This window comes from Hibiscus syriacus, unplaced genomic scaffold, assembly GCF_006381635.1.
Source record: "Hibiscus syriacus cultivar Baekdansim isolate YM2019G1 unplaced genomic scaffold, ASM638163v2 tig00111402_pilon, whole genome shotgun sequence".
Lineage (NCBI taxonomy): Eukaryota > Viridiplantae > Streptophyta > Magnoliopsida > Malvales > Malvaceae > Hibiscus > Hibiscus syriacus.
The window spans coordinates 1,011,481-1,027,561 of NW_024063082.1; the positions used below are offsets into that span (position 1 = coordinate 1,011,481).

Consider the following 16,081-nt stretch of genomic DNA (forward strand, 5'->3'; position numbering starts at 1 on the left):
TAGACAATTCCAGCTTCATTAGCAAGGGCTGAAATTCTTTTTGATCGTCTACGTTGAAAAGCATACCTGTGAAAAAAGCCTGTGTTTGGATCTCCATGTTGGAGCCAGTTGGCCCTTGCTCTTTGCTTCCAATAGAGTTCTTCTCGGTCAGCTTCAATGTTCATAGCCAATTTAACTTGAGTGATTTCTCCAAGCACATCATCCGAGAGATCAGATGCATTTAATTTTTCAAGTCTTTTACATAAATCTTTCATTGAGATTTTCTTCTCACGCGTTATACGTTTGAACCACACTTCCAGGCCAGTGCTTACTTCTTTTAAACGAGTAGGAACAGTACCTCTAGAAGAACTCCAAAGACGTTTAACCTCTGCCTCGCACGAATCTTCTAAAAGCCAAGAGGCCTCAAATCGTAAATGCCACATTCTCATAGTTCGAAATGCCTCAACGTCCGTAGAGAGAAGGATCGGACAGTGATCCAAATCCAAAAAAGATGTGGGTAAATGTCCAAGCCTAAAATTGGGAAAAAGCTCCCACCAGTTTGTATTTGCAACCCCACGATCAAGACGCTCCAAAATATTATTCGTTTCCAGTCTGCCGCGTTCCCAGGCAAACCACTGGCCAGGATAACCCAAATCTTCGAAGTCACAATCTGTTAGTATCGCGCTCACTCCTTGGCAACCCCCCTTGCTTTTCATGAGAAAAATCAATCTCATTAAAATCTCCCATCACAAACCAAGGAGTCGAAGGAGAATCATTTAATTGCCAGGAAGCACGCCTATTTGAACCCACACCAATCACATTTACAAAACCACACTTTGACGAACTCTACTCATTCTCGTACTCTGTAATTTAGTTTCGATCTGGAAATTTACAGAGGGGTTTAAGTCTCTCAGCAGATATCGGAGACGTCGTACAGTCCGAAACTTTCCCAAGCCCCGGACATTCCAGCTTAGAAGTTTCATTGTGAACGGCGGGCCTGATTAACAAGGCCGGCCGATAGAGAAATAGAAACATCAGTTGAATCAGCATTAGAAACTCCCGATGAAGAGTTTTGAATTCTAAGACGTTTTGCCCCATCCGCATAAGTAACTGGATTTTCTTCCCCAACATTTGTCATCTCTACATCCAGGGCCACTAATTCCTTCCAGCATTTGGGCCCTCACATAAGGTTCATTAATTGCAGCTTTGACATTTTTTGTTCCCGTTAATGACATTTGTGAATGTAAGGAAACAGCAGGATTGGCACTAGTTTCTCCTTGAATTTTGGGATCTTCTGTTACCATCGAAGGCAAGTGTTTAACATTTGACACCCTCATCTCCTGAGATTGCGGAATAGAATCCCGCTGATTTTGGTTATCATCGTTTCCTTCCTCTCAACCATCTGCACTTCTGCGCCGCCGCCCGACGAGGAGGAGCACGGAGGCTAACATCCCGTCCGAAAACAATCTTCGTTTTATCCGTTGTCAATCGAACTGGACAAAAACTCTCCCCATGACCCATTCTTCCACAAATGAAACAAAAAATATGTATTTTTTATTACGCAAATCGTACGTAATGTGATGGACCTCCTAAAGTGGCAAGTCTCTTTCGACGTTTCGAAGGCTTTCGAATATCCAGTCGAACTTTGATACGCATAATTCCTTTATAATTCATATTAACAGCAGAGGAGTCATATTCTTGAAAAACACCAATGAAATTTCCTAAAATTTGAGCAACCGAAGTCGAAACAAAACCTGGGGGAACATCATGAACCTGCGCATATATCAACATTATCCAAAGGAACTTTCGCTGGATCCTCACCTGCTTTTAGACGATAAAGGATCAATATGTGAGAGTTAAAATTCCATGGTCCTCCTGCCCATATCAACTTCATGAAAAAGCCTAAAGAGTCCTTCACCTACATCAGTTATGGCTATTCCACCAAGAGGGCGCCAAACAGACACCGGAGTTGTGCGCATAGCCTGAAAATGGATAACACTTGTCGTGAGAAACGTCCCCACTAAGAGTTTGTAAAAGACAAACCAAGGTTCTTGTTTGGAGATTCCACAGTAATCACATCATCTTCCTCCTCCAAACTTAGGTTTGCCTGAGTAGTTTGTGTAGTCGGATCCATAAACAAAAACAAAAAACGTGTCAAAATACAGAGAAACGTGCTATATGAGTAGAAGAAAACATGTCAAATGACAGAGAATTTCGATTTTATATTCAAAGAACGTAGACTTTTTTCTGATAAACATGTGAAAAAATCAGTAACGAGATCATATCTACATTCCTATTTTGGTCAAAGATTGTCCAAAATGAATAATTTTAAAAACAATTTCTTAAATTAATTATTTTTTAATGAAAATAAATCCTTAAATGTATAAAATAAATAGTATTATATAAAGTGTTTATTAATTGAAGTATTTGATACTATTACAAGAAAGTGTGTAGGGAGTTAAATATTTATTTTAAAAAGTAAATGAAATAATATATAAATCAAATAATGACGTTTTCAATAGTTTTATATAAAAGATATTTTTATAAAAATAAACTAAAACTATTATTTTTCCAAATTTTATTTAAAAAAAAAATGTAAGACGTACCCTTACAAGGTGGGCGTTAGGAAGACAAAGTGTGATGATTGTGTTCAAACCCCGTGTGCTGAAAAATGCAATGTGAAGCCCATTCACCCGCTAACGGCTAATATTGGATGAGCTTTTACAGACATTACTGTGTCGGAATTGGAGTATTCCCCTCAGAGTTTGTTCTTCTTGTTACTTCCCTCCCTATTTTTAGCATTCACAATAAGACAAATTAAAATAATTTAGCTTTTTATTTAATTCATAGTAGTTACTACTAGTATTTTTTAGGCTCGTAATAATAATAATATAGTAATATTTTTATAATATTTAAATTAATTAATTAATTATTAGATTGAATAAAGATAAAAAATTATTATAGAAATATTTTATAAAGGATTGGAAAATAATATTTATTATTTTATAGGTTCCATTAAATATTAATTTATGTAAGATTTTACATTCTAATCTTAGGATGAAATAAACAACAATAATTGAATTTCTTTTTGCGCATAATACTCTTTTAACTTGATCGAGCTTACTTCTAATTATTTTATTCCAAAAATAAAAACAAAAATTCTTGAAATTGAAACATCTTTGCTCTCAAAAGGAACTTACGCTTTCAACATTTATCGAAGTGTGGAAAATCCCAAGGCAATATTTACAAATGTGAATTAGGGTTCCCCCTATTCTACATTGTGTTCTTCCCTAGACTTATGGTGCAAAGGAGAATTCGATCCGTTTTCAGTATTTTGTTTTGGGGCATCGTCCGAGTGAACTGAAGACATACTCGATGATTTGTTCCGATGGATACGTTCGTGGCGGGTTCTGTGGTTTCTTTGACGATGATGTCCATTCTCTTTCTTTAACTCGGCTTTAGGTTCACGTTCCTTGGTGTCCTTGTCCTCCTTTGGTGGCAAACCACTTTGGGTTGGAACCGTGTAAACAAAGGTAGCAACCGAGGTGTCCTCATAGTCCAGAAGTGGCTCCAAAATCTTAACCACTTCGCTCATTTTGGGTCTTTGTTTAGGCCGGTGGCTAAGGCTTTGGTAAGCCAATGCAGCCGCCTTTCGAGCACCGGTTTCCGAGTATCGCCCTTCGAGCTTAGGGTCCATTATCCGACTGAGCCTCCTAGGTTCATTTAACATCGGCCGAGCCCACTCTGCTAAGTTATGTTCTCTCGGAGACCGACTCTTGTCTAAAGATCGCCTCCCTGTTAGCAGCTCCAAAAGTACAACTCCGAAGCTATAAACATCACTCATTGCTGTCAAGTGACCTAAACAACAACAGGTAACAATCAGTTTTCCGACAATCTAAACATCAAAAACAGAATCAAAACATGAATACCAATAGAAATTTTCGAACCTGTCATGATATATTCAGGAGCAGCATAACCTTGAGTCCCCATTACCCTGGTTGAGACATGGGATTTATCCTCTTCGGGGCCATCTTTTGCTAAGCCGAAATCCGAAAGTTTAGCAGAGTAATCCTGAAAAAAAAACATGTTAGTAAATGAGGAAAGTGAAAGTCCGATTTTTCGGTTCTGAAACGAGACAAGAACTCACTGAGTCCAACAAGATGTTTGAAGCTTTGAAATCTCTGTATATGACTTGTTTTTCAGATTCATGGAGATATGCAAGTCCCTTTGCAGCTCCAAGAGCTATTTTCATCCTTGTCGACCATGGAAGAGGCACTGAATACTCTGCAACACAGTTTGGGAATTAATTTAATAAACAAAAAACAAAATAAAATAAAAAGAAAGTAAATTTAGAGACAGAACATACTTCTAAAGAGTTGGTTTTCAAGGCTTCCCCTTGGCATATATTCATAGACAAGGAGCCTATGTTCTTCTTCACAACAATATCCAATCAGTTTCACCAGATGTGGATGGCTCAATTGTGCAAGAAACACCACTTCGGTCTGACAATTAATCAAACAAATTCTCAATCCTTCAACCGTTGAAAAACAAAAAACAAACAAATGGGAAATTCATTAAAACACGAACACACAAATTTACTAACCAGCCACTCTCTGTGTCCTTGACAGCCTTCTAAATCCAGGAGTTTAACAGCAACAGGCTGAGCTTCTAAACCAGGCCTAAGCTTATCATCAATGAACCCTTTATGAACAGGACCGAACCCACCTTCGCCGAGAAAATTAGCCGATGAAAAGCACTGTGTTATCACCTTTAGCTCCTCGAGCGTAAAGACATTGAGATTGGAGCCGACTAGCGACATGGAAAGATCCTCGGATAGAATCGAGCCTGGATAGCTTAGATCTAACATTGCAAGCCTGCCGAAAGAACCGTGCTTTGAATCTTCTTTCTTTGGCTTGGGTTCTTCTGGTTTCTCATTCTCAATACCCTTTGAACATCTTGGGATAATGGATCTCCAGCTAAGCTTCATCACTGTCATTTTTTTGATTTCTTTTTTGGTCTGAATTATAAGAATATTGTTATACGATAATTGGGTTTCGCTTATAATGAGGTTTTGATAGACCAAATTACCAACAAACGAAAACTGGTCTGAAAACTCAACAAACAAGACACGCTTTGATTGTTTCAGATCATTCTGATAAACATTTGGAATTCTTCCAAGTTCCACACGTGTTTATAAGTTGCATTAGTATATATTAATTATATAGATAGAGAGAGAGAGAGGGTTAAAGAGATTATTATATTGGGGAATTGAGTCCATAAGTCCACAAAGGGTGGTGCTAGTGCATCACAAAAACGACGAGGCTGCCAACATACACAGTAGAGATTTCTGATTATAATAATTTTTGGTGCAATTTGATAATATTAATGTTTTTAAATTTAAATTAAGATTATTTTTATAATAAATAAAATTTATTCGATTCGATTTAAGTATTAAAATAATAGTTTTTAGATGAAATTTGAAACGTGGGTTAGTTGGGACTTTGTAATAGAAGGTATGGGTGTAGGTATATTATAGTCATGCATCTTCTAGAATAGTATTGAAATTATATTTTGTTTGGAAATGGCCAACAGTGATTTTGTAATGCATCATCACACAACCGCGTGAACTGTGTGGACTTTTCCTTTGAAGTCGACCTTTCCGCACATACCATACAAAATAGTGGCCGCAATGCTGGTGGGGGAGATGTGATCTTTTTATATAAGTTTAGATGAGATCAAGTAATCTTTTTCGACTTAAATTTTGAATATTTCTTTGTTCAAAACGATAATGATATTTTTCAATTATTTTGAGACTATATATTTCTATTTAATTATTTTTAAATATCAGTTAAAATTTTGATTTAAAAGGATAAATTTGTTGAAAAACAGAAGTAGAATTATTATTATTTATAATATATATCTCCATCCTTATTCTAAATCCATCACTAATTATATTCGAAAAGGTTTGGTGGAATCTTGACCAAGTTGAAATTCAAAACATACTATCGCAAAAACTATGCATGGTGATTAGATGAGAGGGACTATGCTTAATTAAGACGGGGGTGGGTCTTATTTTCTTTATCAAAAGCATGAAAATGATGCAAAAATGTCGATGGGGGGAGTAGGTGAGTGGTTTGAGCCCATTATTCGTCATGTCGTCACCTCAGCTTACCAAAGTCAATGGTCAATAATGTAATTTTCATAATAAATTCCATGATTCATATATGATTTTATATTCGATACATTACATTATATGCTTAATTGATTGATGCTATGGAATCAAAATCATCCAAAACTCAGCGTGTGAAAACTATGAAAACCCAACAGAATCAAAGTCAAATCCTTTTAATGGCGCTGCTGTTTCCCGACTGATTACCAGTGAGAGCTTTGGATTCAATGTAGAGGAAATTGAAACCCTCCAGGCTGGAGAGTTTTGTCTCTTGAACGCGTACGTCCTGTCCGTTTGCCGAAACAAAAAGCACCCATCTTGTTTTCCATACATTTGACGACCTTCTGGATTAGGAAGACCCAATCCCATCACGTTGGACAAAATAAAATTATTTTTAAGATAAATAATGTTTTTTACAACGCAATGATTCCTTTTATTATCATTACTGTCTATCTTGTAGTGGATTTATTTTTCTAGGACCAAGGAATCTAAAAATGTGGATTAGTGTCCACTCTTTAATGTTGACAGTCTCGTGACCAAGGCTCTGTGCCCTGCGTGTATATTTCCCAGTCCCAGTCCCAGTCCCAGTCCTATCTTTTATTTCATTAAAGCAATCAAATATGTCCAGTTGTTTGAGTTTTCTTTTGTCTTTGCTTAATAGATATTTTGTATATCAAATAAAATATGATGTTATCTACTATGACTAGGACCATTCATGAATAGAGGGGAGTTGAGGGATAATTGCATTCTTTCAAATATTTAATTTTTTATATTTTATTAATAATTTGATGAATGATTGGATCATAACCCCATCATGTACAGCTATTATCCAAATCATCACGTGCTTTGTAAAAAAAGAAACCACAATGGTCTTACTCTTTCACGTGGACGGTGTGGTATAATATTTTACTAGTGTTTATTTTAAAATATAAAGTTAAGATTCTTTTTATTTTTTTATTTAAAATAAATAAATAATGTTTTTTTCACACTGAGGTATGGGTGAAATGGAACACTTTATATAATCATAAGTATGTTATAAATATTGATTGGGATATTTATCTCTGATTAGGGAAGATGAAGCTAACAATGTCGACAAAGCAACCAAAAGAAACCAACTTCTCATACACTGATTTAGCAGAAAGCATATCACCAACTTTTCCAAACCAATCAATAAACATTAAAACTTACGACACTAGGCACGTACACGAACACAAAATTTTATGTTAGAAAAAAGACATTTTTAGAATTTTAAGAATAGACGAACTTATAAAATTTTAAATTTTTAATTGAAAACAAATAGATAAAAATCTAAAATATATAATAATTTCAAATTTTCATAGTAAAAATTATTCCACCCTCCCGCCTCAGTCCATCCCTGACTGGACACACTTCCAGAATTTGTCATCTGAACGAAATCAGTAGATGCCCCCTCCACCTTGCAATAACTATAAATAATCGATGTATAAGTTATATCATTTATGTATCAAAACATTGATATTTTACTCATTTTTTAATTGTGTTCCTATGAAATTTATTTAAAATTGATAAAAAAAAATCATATAAAAGTACGAGTGGTTGACATTCTAAAGCTTAGATCTCATCTGAAGGTCATCCAATAAGATTATTTTCGAAGCATATTGAATGTTTTCTCAAAAGAAGGCTTCTTATCATTCAAAAATTTGTAAAAATACACTAAAAGATCTCAAATTCTCAAATCAAATTATTAGATGCATTTTTCTATTAAGGGTGTAAATGAACCAAGTTTGAATGAATAAAGTTGTGTTCGTGTTTGTTTACTTATTTTTAAAGGTGTTCGTGTTCGGTTCGTTTAAAATTCCAGTATTGTGTTTGTGTTCGTGAACATATCCGTTTAATGTTCAACAACTAACATTATCTTTTTATCCTTTTATTTGTAACCCAAAGAAAAATGGTGAAATTAAGACGCTAGTCTTTAAGTTCCTAAGACTCCACAGTTTAAAACTCTAAAATACACCTGATGTTTAATTTAATCTCTACTGTTATCAATATTTAAAATGTAAAAAACAAAACTTAAGTAAATGAGTCAATAAACAAGTTTGTTCATGAACATAAACAAACCGAACAAATCTCTTAGTTTATTAAATGAACATAAAAAAGTTGTACATACTCGTTTATTTAACTTAATAAATGAACATAAACGAACATAATACGACCGATTCACAAATAATTCATTGAACGCTCTATTAATTTATACCCTTATTTTTTTATTGATTTTGATTGGATTTCATAGAAAATCAATATGAGGAAAAGAGAGAAATTAAATATGAACGTTTTAGTATTGATCTTATCATGAATGAAGATCGAAGATTAATTGACAACAACAACGATTATCCAAAAACAACTAAATTAATACATAAATTAAAATATAGTTTCTAAAATTAAATTATCTTAAAATCTAATAAGATTATATATACATAAACTAAAGTTTCAAATCAACATCAAACTATTAAATAATTCAAATATTAATAATTTAAAGATTCACAATTTACATTAAACTAAAAATTAAATTTTAGTATTAAAATTAAAGCAATATCAAATTTAATACCAAAAGTGGAATGTAGTTTACCCTTCTAAATACAGACCCATTGAGGCTATTTGGTCCATGCTTAACCAGCAATATAAAACTATTGCTATTGGGCCTGTAGGCTGCCATTTCCATTTGACATTTTCATCGGAAAAAACAAAAAAAAAACACCACCACCACCTACAATAAGCGAAGAACTTTTGTTGAAGCACTGAGCCTTGACCCCATCCCAAAGAAAAGAACAGAACCAAGAAAATCACTGCTTATACTATATGAAATCTGTATCAATCCAGATTTCTTTCACTGAGAACTGGGTAATTTGAATAAAGTTGAAACCTTTTTTCAGACAAGTGGTGGAAGATGTCTAATGAGAGGAACGCTGCTTCCAATCCTGCATCTCCCCAAGAAGATGCTATGTAAGCTTTCAATCCTTCACTTTCATTTTTCCAATTTCATTTTTCATCGTTTTCCCCGTCATCAGCTACCTCCATTTTCTCGGACAATTCTGCTACCTGAAGAATTTTAAGTTTTGTTCCTTCAATCAGTATAAAAGTATTCGATAATTACGCATGTTTAATGTAAATTTTGGGATAGAATTTCGCACTTCTTCACTGTACGAATCAAAATTTGATAATCCAATTTGATCTTAGCAAATTTTTTACTCAAATGAGTGATGGCTAAATTTCAAATTTTAAGTCATTTGTAGGTTCCTTGATATACTTCACGAAGCTCCATTATTTGGTCACCGGAAACCAAGGAGTATCGTTGGGGGTGTTTTTTACTGTTTCATACTGGCAAGTTGAAAGTTCATTATTATTTTCTATCAAATAATGAAAGTCTCAATCTGTGATTAGGCAAACTCTGATTGTTTTTCATATTTTTAGGCAGGTTATGCAATATTGGCTGCAGCAGCTCCTTGGATATTTCGGCCTATTGGGAATTTGATGTTACCGCTGCTTTGTAGTTGCGATGTTGTTCTTTTAGTAGTCACAGGTATCTTTGCCAGGTCTTATCTTGTATTTATTGAATGAAAAGATGTTGTTCTAGATCTCTAACATCCATGGGTGCTTTAAGTTATAGATTTGAATACGATATTTCTTTATATCTTAGTTTGATATAGAAGGAATGTGGTTCTATAACTAGGATTTTTTATAGATTTTAGCGCACCGCTAAGTTTTAAGTTCTTGTTCGACTTTTACAGGCATTTTTAAGCAATACCATGTTTATCAAGTCCAGAAGATACGTTTACAAGTAACTTTACTGATTACTCCTACCTGGTGGTTTCCTAAGTGATATTTAAATCCTGATTGAAGACATTAAATGTTTTTGTGTTCCCTAGGGTTATTATAGTTTCAGTCAGAAGTTGAAGCATATTGTTCGTCTACCATTTGCCATCACCGCTTATGGTGAGTATTTTTTCCTTTGTCCACATGAACGACAGTGGCTTATCTCTATGGAACCTTTTCGGTTGGGAATTATGTTGTAATTTTATAATAAAAGTGGTGTTTTTTGTTGTCACATCTTCATTATTGTTGTTTTAGGAACTGCTGCAATGATGCTTGTCATGGTCTGGCAACCCTACATTAGTGTTCTTTCCACCTCAGCTATACTCAGGTATTCAACGGCTCAGCGATAATTCCATTTCTTTTAAGCCTGTGATATATTTCTTATGCTTGTTTAAGGATTTTTTCCAAGTAGTTTTTTGATTTTTTAGCCTTTATCGAGGATTGAGAAAGTAGTATTGATTTTGTATCCTAACATGTTGATTGAAATGTTTGCCACTTGAAACGTATGTGATTTACGAGTTCTGGATGCTCATTCTAATTTGTTTTATGTTAGAATTTGTCATCGAGGCCGTATGATGTTATTGATTGCTGGGATTGTTGGGCTAATTCAAAAGTTTCAATTGAAATATATCTTATAATAACATTCCAAGTTCTCCCTTTCATTCAAAACTACATATCGTTGACAGTTTCCTACTTGATTGCAGGATTATTATGCTGGTTGAAGCAGTATGTTCTTCTTTTGTTATTTGTGTGTATATCGGTAAGCTCACATACATTTGTAGGACCACGTGAGGAGTTTAATTATTCAGTTAGACTCCAATGTATTTCTGCACTTTTGTGGTTATTGTAGGTTATGTACACCAGTACAATTCATTGGATTCTCAGCCTGATGTTTTGAAGTCATTATATTCTCCCCTTCAACCACAAAGTCCTTTGGAAGATTTGAGGTAATGGAAAAATTTTTATCGATCCAATCTGAGCTATATTTTCAAGATTCACCGTGAAAGAAATTCTGTCTATCGATCTTTAATTAGGTAGATAGTATAATATTGCCATCACTGGAGCTTTGCTGGTTTCTATATATCCTGATGATGGTTGCTGCAGATTCAGTTGTCATGAAACCAAGGCAGAGATTAATATGAAATTGTGCATCATTACTGTTTATGGGCCATGTTTGTTTCTGATTTGTGTGCCAGGTATCATGATGGTGGTCGACTCTCTGACCAGCAAATGGCTTTACTGCAGTATCAGCGTGAAAACCTTCATTTTCTGAGTGAGGAGGTATTTTGGATCATTTTATACCTATCATTCATGATCGTTGTTTTCCTCGTTCATTTTGAGTAACGTAGCAGAATACTGTAATATAAGTAACTTGTTTCTATCTGCAGGTTCTCCGATTGCAAGAGTGCTTAAGCAAATACGAAGGATCTAATGATGGAAGCACACCTCAGGTGATTATCTCTTTTTACAGCTGAATTTTGGGATAACTGTCCAAAAAATGGTCAAAATAATGGTTACTCTCGACTTCTTTTTCAGGTCGATCTTGCCCATCTATTAGCAGCTCGTGATCAAGAATTGCGAACAGTTTCAGCTGAGGTACACTAGTTAATATTGGAGACACAGAAATTTACAGATCTGCCTTTTCAATGGTGGATATATTCTTTTGAACAATTAAACTTATTGTTGCATATCATCTGTTGTTCTCTTATGCACCTTTTCCCCTTTTCCATGCTGTTCTATCTGGTTTGAACTTATGTTCATGCAAACCTTACAATCTTATGGTGCTAAGTAGATGTTCCTCATACCCGTGTCCGAGACATTTTCAGACATGGGTATGGGCTTTGACACTCTGAATACATGAACGCTTAGACAACTGGTTCAGACGGATCGTAGGACCGAGTCCAACGCTTATGCTTGAGTCTAAGTAACATATCGGTAATATATGAATTTGGTTTACATCTTTGGATATGCACTTTGGGACAGTGAGTTTTTGTATTTAAACTCCATTTTCTTTATTCTGTTCCATGTAAAGTTGTTCCTCTTCGAGCATTGATAGTGAGCGTTTGACTTTACTTTCTGGCATTTTCTCGGAGAAGTGTGATAATCTTAGCTTTCAGAAACTGAGATATTAAACTATTTGAATTGTAGATGAATCAACTACAGTCCGAGCTAAGACTTGCTCGCTCTTTAATGGCAGAGACGGAAGCAGAGGTTCAGCGTGTTCGAACAACCAACAATCAGGTAAGCTGCAAGTACCGAGTGGCAAATCTTGAGTTGAAAGGAATTTGACTAACTATTCCCAACAACTACATGCTTTAAGCTAGACCGGTGAAAATGTATCGTAATCTCTCACTGCTACATTGACGTTGTTATTCATTTTGTTTTTCCGGAAACCTGAAACAGTATGTCGAAGAGAACGAAAGGCTGAGAGCTATTCTAGGAGAATGGAGCACCCGAGCAGCAAAGGTAACTTCTCCACTATCCTTCTTGCATTTGTGTATGTTACTTTTTCTCGGTCGTGAGTGTCGGATATAGACACGTGCATCAAATACGGGCATTGGATATGATGTATCATTATATTTGACGATATTAATGTTATGAAAAATCTATGGTTGAAGCTTGAACGAGCCTTGGAGATTGAGAGGATGTCGAACCTTGAACTGCAAAAGAAGATTTCGACACTTAGAAATCCACCATCTCATACATCAGGTGAATCAAGTGAGCAGCGTGGATCCTAAACTACTCATTCCACGCCACTATGTATAGGCTGATTGATTCTGACTGGAATCACTTTGGAGTGGAATTAGTGCCTTTTTATTCTCTCTCCCCTATGCTGAAATACTTGAGAGATTTTTGGATAAAATTATTGTATTTGGACAAATGGATTGAGATTAAAAAAAATTGGGTTTTGGATATAACATTATATTACTCAAGTTTTATTTACGTATTTTATCACATTTTTTATAATCATCTAATTACAAATAAAGAGAGATGAGCATTATTATAATTATTTTTAAATATATATGAAATAATTATCATATTATCTTGAATTAAACTGAATCGAATCAAATGTTTTTATCTTAAATTTAAATCCATCAAACTTAAGTTTATCCTTCTAAAAATTAAATTTATTTGGTTAGTACAAGTGGCAGGTAGTCTTTTAAGTGTTTATATTAGACTGGCGTTTTGTATGATTGGGTACCGCTAGTGATACCAAAAATCAATACCTTTTACAGTTTGTATTCTCTAATATTCGGGGAAACTTGCTAATGGCTGCAGCCATGTCAGATAGGATTCCAAGTCCAAGACCCAATTTCTTCAATATGGCAACCATTGGCATGAAAAGACCTATAGTCTTCAACTTCTCCATTAGGAAAAATAAACCATTAGAAAGTTTGTGGAATCCTCTGGAATATTCTGGAGATGTGTGGAACCTTATGGAAAAATATGAAAGAATATGGAAGGGAGTGGAAGAGCGTAGAGCTTCTTAGAGTGTGTGGAGCATTCTAGATAATTAATCTCCACCATTGGATATAAGTAATCTCCACCATTCATTGTGGAGGTGAAGTAGTATAAATAGGGGTGAGAGACTTCATTCCTAATCATCCATGAAATCCAAAAATTCAAGAACACTAAGAGAGTCCACTTCTTAGACTAAGGGACTAGAGAGTTAGAGAGCCTCTTTGAGAGAGAAGAGAAATAGCTTGGGAAGTCTTTATCCTCAAGCTTGAGTGAGTCACCAAGTGTAATCAAATTTTGTGAACACATCATTGTAATCCTACTATTCTTTTGTATAGTGGAAGAATCTCCAAATTGGAGAATTATACTCTTGTACTCTCTTTACTATCCTTAATCTCTAAGTGTTTATCTTAACTTCACGAAGCGGGAAAGACCGTGATTCCCAACATGGTTGCAGTGCATATTTGGTAAAAGAGGCCATATCTGACAATGAACTGTGGGTACGTTCCTTATGCTTTTCTGTCTTTCTATATTTTTGGTATAATGGTTCTAATTGTTTCGTAACATAATGCTGCGATTATAACAACCCATTGTATATTGGAGGATGTGCAAACCCATAGGTAGAGAGATCAAATATCGATATTTGTTTGTTCAATATTAAATGCATAATATTCTTTAACAATATATATTATATGCAGATACATTAATGACAAGATGAACCAGAAATTGGCTAACGAGGTTAGACTATTGGCAGCTTTTAATTGCTACAAACTGAACCAAATACATTAATAACATTCTTTTCAGGAGTTCATCTCCTTGAAAAAAAGATGCAGGGGAACCTTGATCTTGCTGATACAGACAAGTGTTTCGTAGGGGTATGGTGTTCCAATTATTATTTTTTGAATGGACCAGACCTTCTTCGGAGTCATGTTTTTTTTATCAATTATAGATTATGAAGGATGAACCCAAAAAAGTAGTTGGAACAGTAGAGTACAACATAAGTAATTTTTGCAATAAGAGGCAACCTTCCATAATCGTGCTCTTTTAGTCTACTCAAAAAAAAGTAGACTTATTTGTTTTGCATTGGAAACTAGTTGCTGAAATCTCAAGAGTGCTTTCCCACAATGACGAAATCACGTCTTGAGACGTCTGTTATGTTAACTTGTGTGTGCGCAAATTATCCCGTCAACAGGGCGTTGCGACTAATTTGCTCTGTTTCGCTACTGATGAAGCCTTGTATCAAACATTTGTATTTCCAGGCCTCAAGTTTGTATTTGTACATCTGCCTCTGCTCTTCAACTTTATCATAAGTTGGGTTTTAAGGTGGAAGAGGCTAATTTTCAATTGGAAGAAGATGATGTATATTTGTTGTCTTACCCTCTTTTCGGGTAGTCTTCTGTCCAATTAACATCTCATTTTGGTTGTGCAATGAACCGCCTTCAAATAATAGCAATGTAAAGGATTTGATTTCAACTTTCGTCTCAATGTTTTTTTAAAAACTGTCTTTCTTTACCTGTGTGCTCACGCTAGTGTGAGACTGAAGCTTCACTTAAACTCTCGTTTCCTTCTTAAAGGGTAAATTATAAATTTCACCCCTCAACTTTAGTCGCATTCCTATTAAACATTAAAATATTTTAATTTAATTAATATATTTTTAAATTATTTTTATTTTAATTATTCTCATGTTATATATTTTAATAGAGTTGTGGTTGAAATTATATCTTTTTAAAAATATAAAAATATCTTTAAAATATTTTTTATTTTTTCATAAACTCTAATTTCAAATTCTCCTTAATTTTTCGATGTTAATATATCTTTTTACAGATCTCAATGGTAAAAAGATGAAGAAAAAAGAAGCAAAAACGTAGCTTCCACAATTTTGTTTTAAATGTTACAAAGTAAAAAGGTCAACCGAAAAAGGTGTGCACTAAGCCAGCAATGTTTCAGACATGCCGTTCCGTAAGGATAAAAACCATTTAGAACCACCACACAATTCAATGGTAGGAAAAAGCCTTCTCGCAGCCTTTGAACTAACACATTAAATTTTCACCAATGGAGATTAAATAGGGTCATGCATATACTTTTCTCAAGAGATACAGGTGATGGATAAACATTCATTTGATGCAAGAGGTATTTCATATTCCCAAGTGTCCTTCATAAGAAAATGTTTTCCCCCCTCTAATTTCCTTATTGTTTTGATTAAATAGATTTGGTTTAGGTTGGTCCATTCAAAATGTTCTGAATAAACGATGGAAATATGATAAACAGGATGATACTCATTGAATTGTATAACATCTAAATATTAATAATTTAAAGATATGATTTTAATGATTGGTGGATTTGCAGAATGCAAATGTGTATATAGTGCCGATTGTATCAAGATGATCTATTGCCGGCGAAACTCTGACTGCAACAATGGGTGCAGATACAGCTTCACAACTTGCATTATGTAATTGCAACGGTTTCCACCTACTGATCTATGCCATCTTTAAGATTGGTACATTGTTTCATTCATCAAACTACCAATAAAACTTGGGAATAAATGCTCAACACCCAAAGATATATGAATGAATGACATTGAGTATTATACTGATTGAACCGAGGAAGGGTACACCAACGAAAAAA

At 34.6% G+C, this 16,081-nt stretch overlaps 2 protein-coding genes across 4 annotated transcripts; one reads left to right on the top strand and one right to left on the bottom strand.

Moving 5' to 3' along the window:
• Window positions 1-3,130: 3,130 nt before the first annotated feature.
• On the bottom strand, window positions 3,131-5,068 carry LOC120161408 (serine/threonine-protein kinase RIPK-like). Its single transcript, XM_039171671.1, has 5 exons — window positions 4,583-5,068; window positions 4,346-4,481; window positions 4,127-4,263; window positions 3,927-4,050; window positions 3,131-3,837 (listed from the first exon to the last, which is right to left on the bottom strand). The coding sequence occupies exons 1-5, from the start codon at window positions 4,973-4,975 to the stop codon at window positions 3,248-3,250; spliced, it is 1,380 nt and encodes a 459-aa protein (XP_039027602.1). The 5' UTR covers window positions 4,976-5,068; the 3' UTR covers window positions 3,131-3,247.
• A 3,830-nt stretch (window positions 5,069-8,898) lies between these two features.
• On the top strand, window positions 8,899-12,920 carry LOC120161814 (protein FIP1-like). 3 transcript variants are annotated; one of them, XM_039172023.1, is made up of 14 exons: window positions 8,901-9,127; window positions 9,418-9,505; window positions 9,596-9,704; window positions 9,913-9,962; window positions 10,051-10,117; window positions 10,253-10,325; window positions 10,702-10,757; window positions 10,848-10,944; window positions 11,194-11,278; window positions 11,386-11,448; window positions 11,534-11,593; window positions 12,146-12,238; window positions 12,401-12,463; window positions 12,616-12,920. In XM_039172023.1, the coding sequence occupies exons 1-14, from the start codon at window positions 9,072-9,074 to the stop codon at window positions 12,733-12,735; spliced, it is 1,080 nt and encodes a 359-aa protein (XP_039027954.1). In that variant the 5' UTR covers window positions 8,901-9,071; the 3' UTR covers window positions 12,736-12,920. The 3 variants fall into 3 exon arrangements, with proteins under 3 accessions (XP_039027955.1, XP_039027954.1, XP_039027956.1); XM_039172024.1 differs by lacking the exon at window positions 9,418-9,505 and having other exon boundaries at window positions 8,899-9,127; window positions 9,600-9,704; XM_039172025.1 differs by lacking the exon at window positions 8,901-9,127 and having other exon boundaries at window positions 9,600-9,704.
• The last annotated feature ends 3,161 nt before the right edge of the window (window positions 12,921-16,081 follow it).